This window comes from Eucyclogobius newberryi, unplaced genomic scaffold (genome assembly GCF_026437365.1).
Source record: "Eucyclogobius newberryi isolate DKJ021-1_F unplaced genomic scaffold, fEucNew1.0.hap1 SCAF_10, whole genome shotgun sequence".
Taxonomy (NCBI): domain Eukaryota; kingdom Metazoa; phylum Chordata; class Actinopteri; order Gobiiformes; family Gobiidae; genus Eucyclogobius; species Eucyclogobius newberryi.
The window spans coordinates 26,907,821-26,922,437 of record NW_027315724.1 but is presented as its reverse complement, the minus strand read 5'-3'; the positions used below and the strand labels follow the sequence as shown (position 1 = coordinate 26,922,437).

The 14,617-nt window shown below is 40.2% G+C and overlaps 1 protein-coding gene across 1 annotated transcript; it reads right to left on the bottom strand.

Annotated features, from left to right (window-relative positions):
• Positions 1-6,369: 6,369 nt before the first annotated feature.
• treh (trehalase (brush-border membrane glycoprotein)) lies at positions 6,370-14,223 on the bottom strand. Its single transcript, XM_072453021.1, has 15 exons — positions 14,095-14,223; positions 13,566-13,666; positions 13,361-13,502; positions 12,446-12,533; positions 12,259-12,359; positions 12,042-12,134; positions 11,118-11,234; positions 10,294-10,416; positions 10,149-10,198; positions 9,511-9,711; positions 9,219-9,433; positions 8,651-8,762; positions 7,691-7,803; positions 7,576-7,629; positions 6,370-6,617 (listed from the first exon to the last, which is right to left on the bottom strand). Exons 1-15 carry the CDS (start codon positions 14,175-14,177, stop codon positions 6,486-6,488), a joined length of 1,725 nt encoding a protein of 574 aa, XP_072309122.1. The 5' UTR covers positions 14,178-14,223; the 3' UTR covers positions 6,370-6,485.
• Between the last annotated feature and the right edge of the window lie 394 nt (positions 14,224-14,617).

Genomic DNA, 14,617 nt, shown 5'->3' with positions numbered 1-14,617 from the left:
ATATACTTTTGGTTTGAATTTCAGTTTTTTGAGTTTTTAAAGTTAAAGTAGCTCTAAGTGCAAATTGTCAAGGCTAGGGGGACAACATTGACAAGGAAGACTCAGACCCTTAGAGACCAGAGTCCTGAATCCAAAGCCCTGAGACTGAGGTCCAAATACCAGAAACAAATGTCCTAATGCAAGAGAGAGTGCATAAATCAGGGTTGGTGTTTGGCAAAACATTCCAGTGGTCATAATGTCACAAAGAGAGATGAGACTTTTGATATTGCCTTTAACCAATTATAGTTTCCTGTTCTATTTAAACACTGTAGTGTTATTTTTCTTGTTATCCCAGTCAGATGGACTCCCAGTCAGGAATGGACTAACAATATTACATTTCAGCAAAAGGTCTATGGGAACGATACCCCAAGATTCATCCATTACGAAAAGCCTGATCTCTAGCCATTAAAAATCAATATTACTAAGCTATCTTATATTTATCTGTACAATGCCTGCAGTTAGCTGATTCTCCAAAGGTTCAGGTTTAATCCTCAAACAATTTAGCTGCAAAGCCAGAGACAGAGTGATGTGGATGCAATGGTCATTATTAGGAAATGCATTGCACAGGGACAAAGGCAGGTTATGATTAGAGCAGTGGATCCTTAAGTGGGGGTCGGGGGCCCCCCGGGGAGGTCGCGAAGCACGAGCAAGGCCACGCGAGACGATTTCTAGATGTATACATTTTGAATTATGACACTGTATTAAATCTCTTTGTTTAATTGAAAACTGTGTGTTTTAGTTAAACTGGATCAGACTACACAATAAACTACTAAAATAAATACAAATGCAACTGATTTGAAAAGGTTTACAACTTTTATTTTATTACAGATGTCTGTTTCACTTTACTGGAGTGGCACGCCACCACAAACACTCAAGTAAAGACTCAGGTATTCAAATCTAGTCAAGAAAAAATTTATCATCATTAAGCTCAAGAAAGTCAATTTTGCATAATGTTTGTTCTTTCACTCAAATGAAAACAACTCCTCTTAACTGCACAAAACGTACATATTTGTCATTAGGGTCAGATTAAACAAAAGTGCACTTTAATGATTGTCATTTAGCAGTATGGCCTTTGAGGACAGTGCATCTTTTCAAGGTTTAAAACTTAGTAATTTTCATGAACTTATGGCAGTAACCATAAAACTACAGAATAAATCTACTTTACAATAAGCAGAAACAACTCGTGGCCTGGACCAGAGAAGAGACATAGCAGCAGTCAACAGCTAAAAGAAAGAATAAAAAGTACTCGACTTGGTGTGAGCTGGTCCCCCTGTGGGGTTTGGGATCGGGCCGGTTCGGTCCCCTCCTCCTCACGTGCTCGCCTAGTGGCCAGGTGGAGTAAAGCAGACGGGAGCGATGATCCGCTGCTCGGTTTGGCAGATCTTGTTGGGAAACGCTGCTCAGGCCGAACCACCTCACACCACTCCTCGCTCCTTCATCTGAGCCCGGCCTGAACCAGAGCTGAGACAAATAAATCTAACGAAAGGAGAAAATATAAAAATCGAAAGCAGTGTGTTACGTATTCTAGCAAGTCAGGGGTATCACCTCTGGATAGAGAGGCTAGAATATTATATATTTGTTTTTGCTTGGCAGATTTTTTTTTTTTTTTTTTTTTTGGGGGGGGGGGGGGGGAGGGGAGGGGGGAGGAGTAGCCTAGGGCACCAGATGTGCTGGGGCCGGCGCTGATCACACCATCACATTGTCCTTTTGAAGTTGATCAATTGATCATTAAGCCCTAAAAACACAAATTAATTATTTCAAAGCAAATGTGTGATAAATGTTCAGGTTAATTATTTTCTTTTGATTTTATTAAAGCTTTATTTTCTCTTTTCCAATGAACCAAAACAACAGAATTCTTGGTGATTTCCTGTTCAGATAAAGCTCTCTCATGCATAAATCCCGTGGGTGAGGCCACTTAAAACATTAATATTTTGGGCCGTTTTATTTAAATGACCCTGATTTTCATCTGCAGCATTTATCACCAGAGCTCGAACGCACAGGTTCATAAATACCACGATTCCTCTAGTTTATCAAAAGATATACAATCAAATTTACACCATTTACGTGCAATGTTGATAAATGACAGCCATGATAAACACCATGAAGCATGAAGTATGCAACTACCCGTGTTGGAAAGAATACTTTGAAAATGTATTTAGTTACAGAATACTGAATACCTGCATTAAAATGTATTTTGTTACTTGATCCAATCAGAGCACTGTATTCTTAATACCTAGAATCCTTTCAAATTGTTGCAACAGTACAGGTCGAGTTATATTTATGAACCAGTGCGCACGAGCTCTGGTGATAGATGCTGCAAATGAAAATCTGAGATTTTGGAATAAACCGCCCCAAAATGTTCATGTTTCATGTGGCATCACCCTCAGGATTTACAGCATGTGTGGATCCGAACAGGAAATCACAACCACACATACTGATCTCACCGTACGGAAGTTTGATGTATGAGAGTCAGTCAGTGCAGTTCAAAGCCTAAATTTCTGTTTTTGATACAGTTACACGTTACAGAAAAGTACGTGTATTGTTAATGCCACCAAAAGAAAGAGTAACTGCACCAGAATACAGTTAGTGTATACTAGTTAGTTTTAATTAGTATTCTGAATACGTAGTTTCAGTACATGTATTCAGTTACTTCTCAACACATGGCTACAATTGCTAAATTTGCCAATGATATGTAGAAACAGTTTGAACAAAGTTTAAGGCTTTTTGACAGTACAGAACAGTAAGACACACATTTTAAGGTACACTTTATTATCTTCGTAGGAAAGCACACTTCAATGCCTCTGGGGGAACCTGTCAGGAGCACTGGTCACTGCAGTTCAGCGCTGTGAGATGGGCCTGGTCAGGACAACCGCAGCTGGAGGATTTTTACCTCCGGTGCATGTTTTGGGTTGATGGATGAAACCCACTCAGACACGGGGAGAAACATGCAAAACTAGAAAGGCGCAGGCACTTGCACCCTTCTTGCTGTGAGGCGAGAGTGATACCCGCTCGGCCACTGTTCACAGCCTAATTAAGAAACAAACAAAAACATCTCGCAGCCTGGGACAGTGGGACGTGCAGAGGGGTAATGCTGGCGGTGCGGAGCAAGGCGGCCCATCCAGGACTCAGCGGATAATGAGCAGTGTGTGTGATGTGTGCTGCAGGGGCCAGAGCCAGCTTTGTAATGAAAGCCACTCTCAAGTACAGCAGGAATCCACTTCTATCGTTCCCCTGCTTTCCCCACCATCGCTGCTGTTTGATAGCATTTTAGAGATTTCAGAACATCAGGCAATAAAAAGGAGATGGATCAGAGGATATGGAGCGTCATAAGAATGAGGCTGTTGGAAGAAAAATGGTGATTATTTTCAAATGTGCACAAGCAATTACATGTTTTGTTCTGAAAAATGTGTTTAAAATGAGTTGTCGGTTTATGAATATCATCACTTTATGCTCAGAGAAGTCCAAGGTCAGCAGACTTTTTGTGAGGAATCCAATTTAAATATTGCAGTATTTTTCCGTCAACTATGTCCAAATTAATATCTGAAAATCCAGCACGCTAAGTCTGACCTTGTTTGTGAGAGTTTATGGGTGGAATTCTGTGAACTGAAGCATTGACATTTCAATATTCTGTATATTTTGATATGAATACATTTGCTTCTCTTGAACACATCATAAAGAATTGCGATATAAAGAATATGCTCACACACACAAATCTATCGTCAATGTGATGGAATGATGGGACAAAAGAATACATTTTTAACTGGTTAAAACTGAGAAGCCTTTTGTGTGGGCGGCTAGTTTGTATGCACGAGAAGTAAGTGTAAGTCGGCTGTGGACATGGCGCCTTGACCTTTTACTTCAACAATAATATGTACTGCACTTGTCACTGCTGGTTTACAAGTGCCTAAGTATTGGTGCAATTCATCCAAATTTCTCTAACCCAGGAATGGATCCTACCGCTCTTGTAGAATACCACATTTATATCAGGAAATGTATTCAAAACGTGCGGCAATATTTCAGACATTAGTCACGAGGGATGTAACAATAACCCAATTATAGTGATGTTTTATTGTCAAATAATATCATAGGCTGTCAGAATATATCCAATTACAAGCTTCTTGTCTATGTTTTGACGCAACAGCTAAAAAACAAAGGGAATCTCATAGACCACGATCCTTTGCTTCATTTCAGTGCAACATGAATACAACATGGTTTTTTAGCACTTTTCTAAATTAATTCTTTGAAATATGATATGAATGATTTGTACTTAAGTCTTGTCAAGGCTTTTTAAAAATAAAAAGTTACGTTTTTACAGTTCTGTTATGCCTCTCCAGAATATCAGAATAAAAATCGTACCATTAGTTTAAACTAGTAATTATAATTAATATATTGTATACAAAGTTCAGAATATTTTACCTCGTTTACTGAATTTTTACAGCAATAACACAACGATCACAACAGAGTAAGTGAACTGCATCTCTGGATATAAAATGTCTAGCCTGATCCACAAGATAACCCACTACATAATGCTCACAAGTGCAGCGTTTAATGTTCCCTTCTTGCACTTTTCTGATGGAAGACTGCGTACATAAGACTCTCACACAGCAGGGAGCGTCTTCAGAGACAGTATCGGTGGGATATTTAGTTCCATCAGTGAGGGTCAAAACATAAAGCCCCGTCGCCTGCTGTTAAATCTTTCTAAACACATGTAGCGCTCACAGCTGCAGGGACGGGCCAGTGCGGCTGATATGACATGTAGATGGAGGCTTACAATAGCACATTACTGGGGTGATCTCTGGGACAGCACGGACCACTGCTCCTATTGGCCTTTTACCCATTTAAGCAGCACACTCATGCTAAAGAGGCAGATGCGGTGAAATCCCTGCTTAGAAATGCACATCTACCACAACCACAAGGGATGCAAATGCTTCTTTAACAGGCAAATTTCTCATTACTTTTTCCCCGACAAGCATTTGAACGTCTGTGGACTTAATTTCATGCTTGATCTGGATTTATGACATAGATGCACAAGCTGAAATTGTCCAAAAGAAATTACATTTGGTCTTTGGGTTATATTTAAATGTTAGTCCATACTTACAACAATGGACAAGGATCATAGGGTATTCTTTTAAAAATGAATAGTATGTCTTTTCTACATAATATCAGTCATTAGGAATTGTCCAGATGATTTGGTTGATCGATAATTGTGATATTGGTCAGGTCACAATATAACACACACACACACACAAAATAAAGATAATCACATTTTAATAAACAAAATTCATTTCAATTCAATACCAACAAAGTTAAGCTCAATGCCACATTACATTTTGTCTGTTCGTGTCACATAAAAGTGGATAATTGTTAAATAATTACATTTCTCGGAGCAAATAGTGATATGTGATGTTCTGAATAGCTGAAAACCTCAATCTTTGGGGGAATGAAAAGATAATTTCAATGGAGAAATTGGTTCTCTCCCCATGCTTATACATCCTGGTGTAGTTCTACAGTTAATCAGATCATACGCGCAAGAAGAGGCAAATAGATAACTAGTGCTCATATTTATTAATTTGATAACAAGCCGAAGACGATTATACACAGTAAGCGATATCCATTCTTGGGCCATTTCAAATCCACATCACATATGCAGCACAGCTCAAGCATGAAAACCTATTATCGACTGAATAATGCAATTTTATTTCTTCATTTTCTTTTATGAAAGGTTGTTTTTTTGGATATAGCACAAACCACATTGTGCCTAGAGAAGTAGCAAGACTATTTTATTTTTTTATTATCTTGTTCATTATAAAACGCAATACTGAACTATAATGGTGTTATAATAGAAATGGTCCATGGACTTCCTGTTCAAAGCCTCACGGTGGAATTTCCCTGTAGCAAGCAGAGCATTTTATAGTTTTTATGTATGAAAAAGGGCTAATATTTTTGAAGAAAATATATGTAGGACCAGGATGGTTTCAAATCATGTAATAATGTCAGTACAGAGAAGTAGGCGGAGACAGGGGGTACCTTAAAACAGACATTTTCAGAGCATTTCAAACGCAGGACAACACAGAATCAATCAAGATTTATTTGTTTAACACCATTTATACGAAACACAACTCTGAGTGCTTCACAACCATAAAACAAATTAAAATCACAGTACAAAATAGTAAAATACTGATAGAATTCCCACAGTCATATGCATAGCTAACCCTTAATTACTATTATTACAGGATGGGAACACAGCGCGGTTATAACGTGATTAAAAGCCCAGTTTATTTGACATAATATGCCTCTATAATATCAGCGCTGTTAAATCGTAGGTTTAAATGGTCATAAGCCGTTATGTTGGTTTGTGTTCTGTGGAGGCGCTGTAGTGACTGATGTGGTGCAATGAAAGCTGGACTAAAACGGCGCCTCCAGGTGTGCTCCTCGTCACCGCGGCGTCAGGGGAGCGCGAAGAGGACCGAGAGGAGCAGGAGGACCCCCGGGCTCATGTGTCTGCTGTCCGAGGTGAGGGCGGCTCCGTACTGGTCCAACAGCTGAAGGGCCACGCCGTTAGTCCAGCCAAAGCCCAGCTAGAAACAGACACCACAGACAGACACAGAGACACAGAGACACAGACAGACACAGAGACACAGACAGACAGACACAGAGACACACACACACAGACAGACACAGAGACAGAGACACACACACAGACACAGAGACACACACAGACACACAGAGACAGACAACAGAGCAGGTGAACACAAAAGCACTGAGGAATAGACACAGGATCTCCCTTTTGGTGGTTATAGTCAAATGTGCAATAGTTTGTTGTATGCACAGAAAATAGAAACATTAAGTTCATTGTTTTAATCAAGTTCTACACATTGATATAGAGTGAAATGTCCTGTTTACAATTGCAGAAGTGCTTTTTCCCTAATGAACTATAACATAAATTGATCTAAAACAGTAAAAAGGGACACAACACTCTAAATTGTTGCCTCTTCGTATGACGTTTCGCAGTAGCAAGCCGCAAACCCTTTGTGTGTGACTCGGTGTCCTAACTGCTACTAAACACGGGAAAGTGGGCAGAGCGTAGGGGAAAACATACATTTTCTGAGCATTTAAGCTTCAGTTATAAGACAAAACAGGATTTCGTAGTCAATCAAAATGCAACTTTGAGTAAGCTATTGAAGGGGGATCGCCATTATAACTCCTGCAAGTCCATTCTGTATGATTTGTCTCCTTAAATGATTTGACTCCTGCATTATTGGGCAATGTAAAGGAAAACTGACATTCAGTTCTGTGTTTGAACAGATTTTGCTATTAAATCAATTCAAAGAAAATATAGATTAGAGGAATATTAACATGTCATTACTAAAATATTTTGGATATGAACCAGAGAGAATGTCAAATCCGAATTCAGCCGGGCAGAAAAATTAACAAACGGACTAATTTGAAATGAGACGACATGAAATGGAAGATTCTACATTTGCAGACTGAAAGTGCACTGGGCAAAGTGAGAACGGGAAGATGCAAATACTTTACCTGGACTTCATACTCCCCTCCACCTCCAGGTTTACCATCTCCATTCACGTCATACTGTGGGAGGAACAAGGTATTAGTGATGTCACACTTACATTATGTACAAGTTTAACCTTACCTTTTCAAACATGGCTTCATACTTCATGTACGCCATCCAGTTGGTGCGAATCCACTTCTGTGCCAAGTTCTCTGCAAGTTGTTTGGCATCTTCTGAAGGCGCCATAGATAAACCTGAGGAAACAAGACTTAAGATTAATACTGTATTTTCCGGACTATAAACCAAAAAATGCATAATCAAGAAGAAAAAAACATATCTAAGTCGCACTGGAGTATGAAATAAGGTTGCAAGTGTGAAAATAACAAATAATATCACATATAAGTCACTCCGAAGTGTAAGTATATAAGTATAAATATAAGTATAAGTCGCACCCCGCCCAAAACTATGACAAAAGGTGTATTTAAATCAATACAAGACAGCTTTAACATTATGGAGGAAGCATTGTCATTTCCATTCAAATACAGATTGACAGCAGATTGAGTGAGTTTATGACACAGAATGAAAGAATAGTAGTTCCTCTGATTGCAGTTATACAATTATACTTGTACGACATGAGTTGATTTTGCGACAGCAGCGTAGCAATGTGCTTTCTTTGGGATGGAGCACAAAATGTTGCCTTCAAATGGTCAAATGCGTCACTAACAAAGACGCAAACTGTGCTGCCAAATTAATTTCCCGCAAAATGTGGTTGACCTGATTCCAAATTGTTGTGTGTTCATTTGCTATAGATCAGGCTGGAGGCGACACAGCAGTGAGAGCCTGAGAGGGGAGGAGAGCTGGCTGCAGCAGCTGTGAGCCTGGCACACATCTCGGGGATGGGGACCAAGCATTTGATGACGACTGGGGGGTGTTGGAACTAAAGCCAAATGCTAAATAGGAATAGTTTGCAATTGTGGTTTGAAATCATTTAATTCACATTGGATTTACATATTCAGGGAGATTACAGGAGGCCAACACGGGACCCAATCTTTTGAGCTTTTGTCCCGTCTGTGGGGAAGGGGTGTGTCAGTCTTCCCTCACCCTCGATAAGCATGTGTTGTAATGGAGGCCACGCATTCGGATAGTCCCACTGCTGCCCGGACTCCCTCAGTGATGTAGGAACTCCGTTTGGGAACTGGAGAGCGCCACTCCCCTGTAACGCATAGAACAGAGCCGAGGAGCTGCGTGGCGCGTCGGTGCCCTCTAGTGGAGATAAAAGGTACGACATCAGGACTAATGTCTGACTGCGCACGACAGAAGGTTGGGCTTTTTTTTTCTGAAGAAGAATTAAAATCCTATAGTATGCTGATGACGATATTCAGACGATACCGTGTAGATCCAAGAGAAAGTTGTTAGAACATGTCTTTAAAAGTATTCGTCTTGGTTGCAACAGTAGTACTATCCATAGTCAAATTTCAGAATGATGAAGAATTAGGACTGTTGCCAGGTATTTTCAGTTTAAAACTAAACGTATCTTTAAATGGGAAAAAGTCCTCAAAAAATGTCAAATAACTGGAAGCTAAAACCCATGAAATGGGACTTTACCTGTACAATTGGTAGTATTAGTGAATCCATCAGTCCATCTATAGAGATTAATATTCATACTAACCTGGAGATAGTGCACTGCCCTCTGGGCCTTCTCAGGAGAGTAGCACTGTGCCCAGAGAGGAGCCAGGTTGGAGGGATAGAATTCCAAATGTTTGGAACCTGTCAGCAAGTTGTAGTCAAACCATGCCCCCTGTTGGTCATCCCACAGCACTGCATCTATGGCACTGAGTCTGTGTTCTGCTGCCTGCTCATAGAGCACTGCTTTCTCATTAAAGCCTGTCACAGAAGCACACATCCTCCTTGTGTAAGATTATGCAAGAGGGTTTGGGGTCTCAGAGCAGGATTAGACTCACCCATTATCCGGTGAAAAGAAGCTAGAGTCTTCTCGGTTCGGCACAGCAGGGCGTTGAGGTCAGTGGGCACAATTTGGCTGGTGCTGGTGTTTCTGAGGGTTCCAGAGTTTTCCCCAGTGCTGTCCACGTACCAGCGAGAAGAGAAGTCCCAGCCAGACTCTGCTCCAGCTTTAAGGTCCATCCACAACTGCTGCTGGGATTCTGAGCAGAAATGATTACACTTTTTTTCCTTATTCAAAGATCTAATACATTTCTTAAAATAAAAACCCTTTCATAGACACTACTTGTCGATATAGTAGCAGCAGATATAATAACAGTAGCCTTGTAACTTCTGTGGTAATTATATTTCACTGAATTAGAGCACAGCTGATTAGGATCAAATCTGCAATGTTTAATTACAATCTAGCTTGTCCTCTACAGGTAACAATCATTTAAGATCTCATGTTCACATTATTCAGCTTGTTGTGGTCTTCAGTTTAATAAATCAGTTCAATCTATGACTAAGTATTATAACACCAAGAGAAAGGTTGCTCAAAAACAGACTGAAATGGAAACAACGCAGCTTATACCGTATAAAGCTTTATGAAATGTGTGTGCATATTTATATAGGATTAAATCAGCCACTCATAAATCCTTACCCGCCGCGAGTCCTTCAGCCAGCTCCAGGTCATCGGTGTAGGATTCAGGCCTGGATTAAATGTCATGGAAAAACAGGTTTCAATTTTTCTCGCTCATTTTCTGATTGCGTTTTGGATCATTTGCTTTCGTTTGTTTTAGACAAACCTTGGCAGTCCCACTTGGACATCAAACCTGTTCAGTCTGTGCTCGCTGCCATTCACGTTCACCAAGACTGACCGATTCTCCATCCAAAATGAGTACTCCTGATCCAGCCTGGGCAAAGCAGTCCTGGGATGGGATACGGGATGGTTTAAAAAGCACATTTAACATTTGTTATAGAAGAATATGCACCGTCCCCATCAAACAAACAGATACTTCCTTTTCGAGAGGGTAAAACAAACATATAAAATTGAACCTATGTATATTCTTGTAATTTGTGGCATGAAAAATAAGTCAGCTGCCCAGTCACAAACATATTCAGTCTGTGAAAGGGGCAGTTGAATGTGACACAAACATGCAACAGTGTTTCAGAAAGAATCTCTTTATGGTCATTTCAGAAGTCAAATGAACCTAAGGACTTGAACCTCTTCACTCATGTTTAAGTAGCCGTAGTTAAAGAATTCAACATTTCGCATAACCCAAAACATCTGAACCTTTCTGAAAAGATTCTGTTTTGAATAATGGTCTGAGGTGTTATTGTGGAGCGCACTCGGCGCTGTAATGTGAATGACCTTTCAGATAAATGCCAGCTCTTCATCAGTTTAACTCATTTGTGCATGAGGTTTCATAACTGCGGCCAAATTTTTCAAGGTTGCCGCACTTGAAAATAAACTAATGCGAAACATTGGCTGAAAATAACTGCAGTCCCTGCAGCCACAAATGTCCCCGCTGCACTGGACAGAGGATAAGATGCTGCTCAACTCATTTTTGTGTTTTGGGGAAAGAGGTGTGACTTCAGAAGAATGAGAATGAATGAGCCTCAATATCACCTGAGGAACTCTTTATCCTTTGTGGCCTGATAGTAGCTCTCCACCATAAGAGTGAGGAATGGAGGCTGACTGCGCCGTTCATAGTAAATCCTCCCACCGTTTGGAATGCAGCCATATCTGCAGGAGAGAGAAGATCTGTGACTCTTTAAATCCTGACGTCGCCCCTGAGAACGCCATTTCAGAAGTGAACGACGTGGGCTGCAAATGACTTAACATTTAAAACGCCCACAGCCAGACACAGCCCTTTGTGATGCATTGTGGGGCGGACGGGGCTTTAAGGCGGTGTCTATCTGAGGTGCCCTAGCCAGTGGTGGAACTCCGGAGGAAGAAAGATGAATGGCAACTGAATTACAATGTGCACCGTTGTGATCAAATCAGAAAGGCTGCAGTAACACAAGAAAATGTGTATGGCAAACATTAAAACAAAGTTTAACGTCTGAAAGAAGACTGAAACATGAACTGCTGATGGGCGGGTTTAAAATGAGCACTCTGAACAGAATCCTAATTACTAAAACATTAATTGCTACTCAAAATCACCTCCAATTTAAATTCTTGTCAATTTCACATTGCCCATTTACCGTATTTTCAGGACTATAAGTCGCACCTTTTTTCATAGTTTTGGCCGGGGTGCGACTTATGTTTATATTTATACTCCGGAGCGACTTGTGTGATATTGTTATTTTCACACTTGCAACCGCATTTCATACTCCAATGCAACTTTTATATGTTTTTTTTCTTCTATATTATGCATTTTTTGGCTGGTGCGACTTATACTCCAGTGCGACTTATAGTCCGGAAAATACGGTATCCAAAACAAAATGGATTCAACCCTAAACACAAGCGTCTTTTTAGTCCTTTCCAGCTGTGACAAAGTAGCCCTGACTTTAGTACAGACGACTATTTAAGATCCACTTTTAGACTAACCTATCAATGAGGTAGAGGAAGTTCTGGATCATCCCTTTGGCGGTGTCCCTCATCTCAGAAAGCAGCAGGCCATTGATGACCCAGTAGGAGTCCCTGTGGGGGAGAGCAGAGAGGAGTCATGTCACTGCCCTGTGCGCCTGTGGGGAGAGAAACTGCCCCACTGACACATCTGCAGCGAGGGCAGACAGAATAAGGCCGGGCGCTGTTGCTCTCTCACCAGTAGTAAAGCTCCCTGAAGCGTCCTCCCGGCACCACCACAGGATGCGGCGTATAAATCTGTGAATAGAGCTCAGCGTGATCTCGTACGCCGTCCCGAATCTGTATGAAAAGACATTAAAGGATTTCAAAGCCATCGAGTTTAAAAGTTTAACTTCAATAAGTCAGGGAAGTTTTGAAGACGGCACCTTTTTGCCAAGTATTTTCCAGAGTTGGTGGATATTGGCAGCCCATTCACGCAGTCGTTTGTCATTTATTTTGTTTAGAAATGCAGGGCTGTACAAAAATAGCTTTATTTAAAAATGTGTAATACCATGTTAAGTAAACAAGAAGTCAAATAAAAAAAATATCAATAGTTTATTTGTCTGGGATTAAATTCAAACCACATTGTATTTTTCACTTAGTTCGGGACAGACAAACAGCGCATCTCTCTGGGTGGAGTCTGCATGTAATTCCCATGTTTCTCTGATTTCTCCCAGCGTCCAAAGACATGCATGTGTTAAGTCAATGAATAGTGAATTAATGTGAGAGTGAATGGTTGTCTGTGTGTTAACCCTGCGGTACCCCCCCTGTGTAGCCCAAAGTCACTGGGATAGTCATTCGACCTCTAATAGGAACAAGCAGCAGAAAATGAATGAATATTTGGAGTGACACATTGTAGAATCATTCATACGAGATATGGAATGGGGCAGATTTAGGGCCGTGGGCTTTATTAGACAGGAGTGAACGTGAAATGGGGGTGAGCAGATTGGGATGCTGAGGCCAGCTGCAGATCTTGGCACAAGTTGGTTTAACAACTCTACTGCAGTGCTCTGTGCCAAGAGACAGTGTTTTAACCTGTGCATAGTGAACACATGCAAGTTTTTCTCCTTCTTCACTTTATGGACAGGCCATGGCTTAGTTCAGCTCAGAACTTCCAGGCTCATCATGTGGTGCTCATTCTGCTTTCTGACTTAATTATAACAGCAACATAGTATCAAGAATAAATCAGCGATAAAAGCAATATTTGATTTGAACATGTGATCTTTGCATCTGGGACACATGTTCATTACGTTTGAAATGCCCTCCCTTTAAAGCATGAACGTAGCAGACTTTGTTCTTACTTGTTGTGCCAGTCTGGGGGAGTCCACGTTTCAAATTCTGAGCCTGGCTTCTCGAAATACATATTGATGAACTCCTGTAGTTTTTCTCGCGAGACAGTCGAGAATTCACTTGAGAGGTTTTTAAAGGCAGATAAAATTGTATCTGCAGGAAAAAAACACCATCAAGTCTCAGGGAATGCAAAAGTGACCAGTTATTTTGACCTACCAGGGGATACTTTCAGCTTCATGTCAACAAAGTACTTATCGTCGTCATATAGTTTGGCTTTCTGTACCTGATCCAGGATGGGCCCAGAGCAATAAATTTCACTGCAATGAAGGTTAAATATTAAACAGCATTAGCACACAGACCCACCATTCTTATAAGTGCAAGGTCCATCAAAAAACAAATGTAAAGCATATTAACCAGCTTTATACATTAACAAGCGTTTTATAAGCTTTGTTCAAACAAAACTAGAATACAAAAACCAGACCTTTTTTTTAGATAATGAAAATAAACTTGTAAATCGAGTCATTGTCAGTGTAATCCCTCACATCCAGCAGTATTCCTTTATAGAAAAAAATTAAGTTGTTTTCATCTCAACACCATCCAAAATTCATTCTCAATCGGAGAGAATGACACATGGATGAAAGTCAAAACATCTTAAGAGTTTAAAAGTAAGTGTGCAGATGACAACTGAATCGAGTCATGAATGAAACCATTCAAACTGTAAATGACACCAAACAAATGGTCTTACCTGTCACATGGTGGAGGCAGAACTACATTCTCACAGTAAGCAAGCAATTGTGAGAAACAGAGAAAGATAAACCAAGAGCTCATCTTGAACTAGACACTGTGCTGAAGAGAGGTTAAATACTATTATGTAGACTAGGCCAGTTTATAGAGCCAAGTGTATAAACTCAACAGCACCGTCTAGCTACAAGACACATACATTGACTTCTACACAAAGAATGAAACAAGATAAATTTCAGTGAGCTTTATTTTCAACAGAACCTTTCAGATATTTTTCCCACTTTAACTCAAATCCTAGTAAAATTCAGCTTCACTGAATAACTGCCAATTAGACCGAATTGTAATAAAATAAAACTTAATTTTAACTTCCTTGAAATTTACTGATTTTAGACAAAAATCATTCATTTGAACATTTCATTTGAAACAAAACAAAAATCCAAGTGGGGCATTTTAACTGACAATATTAATCCCATCCCGAAACGTTGGCTGTTACTTGTGCCCAAAGGCTCCCACCCTCGATCTAGAAC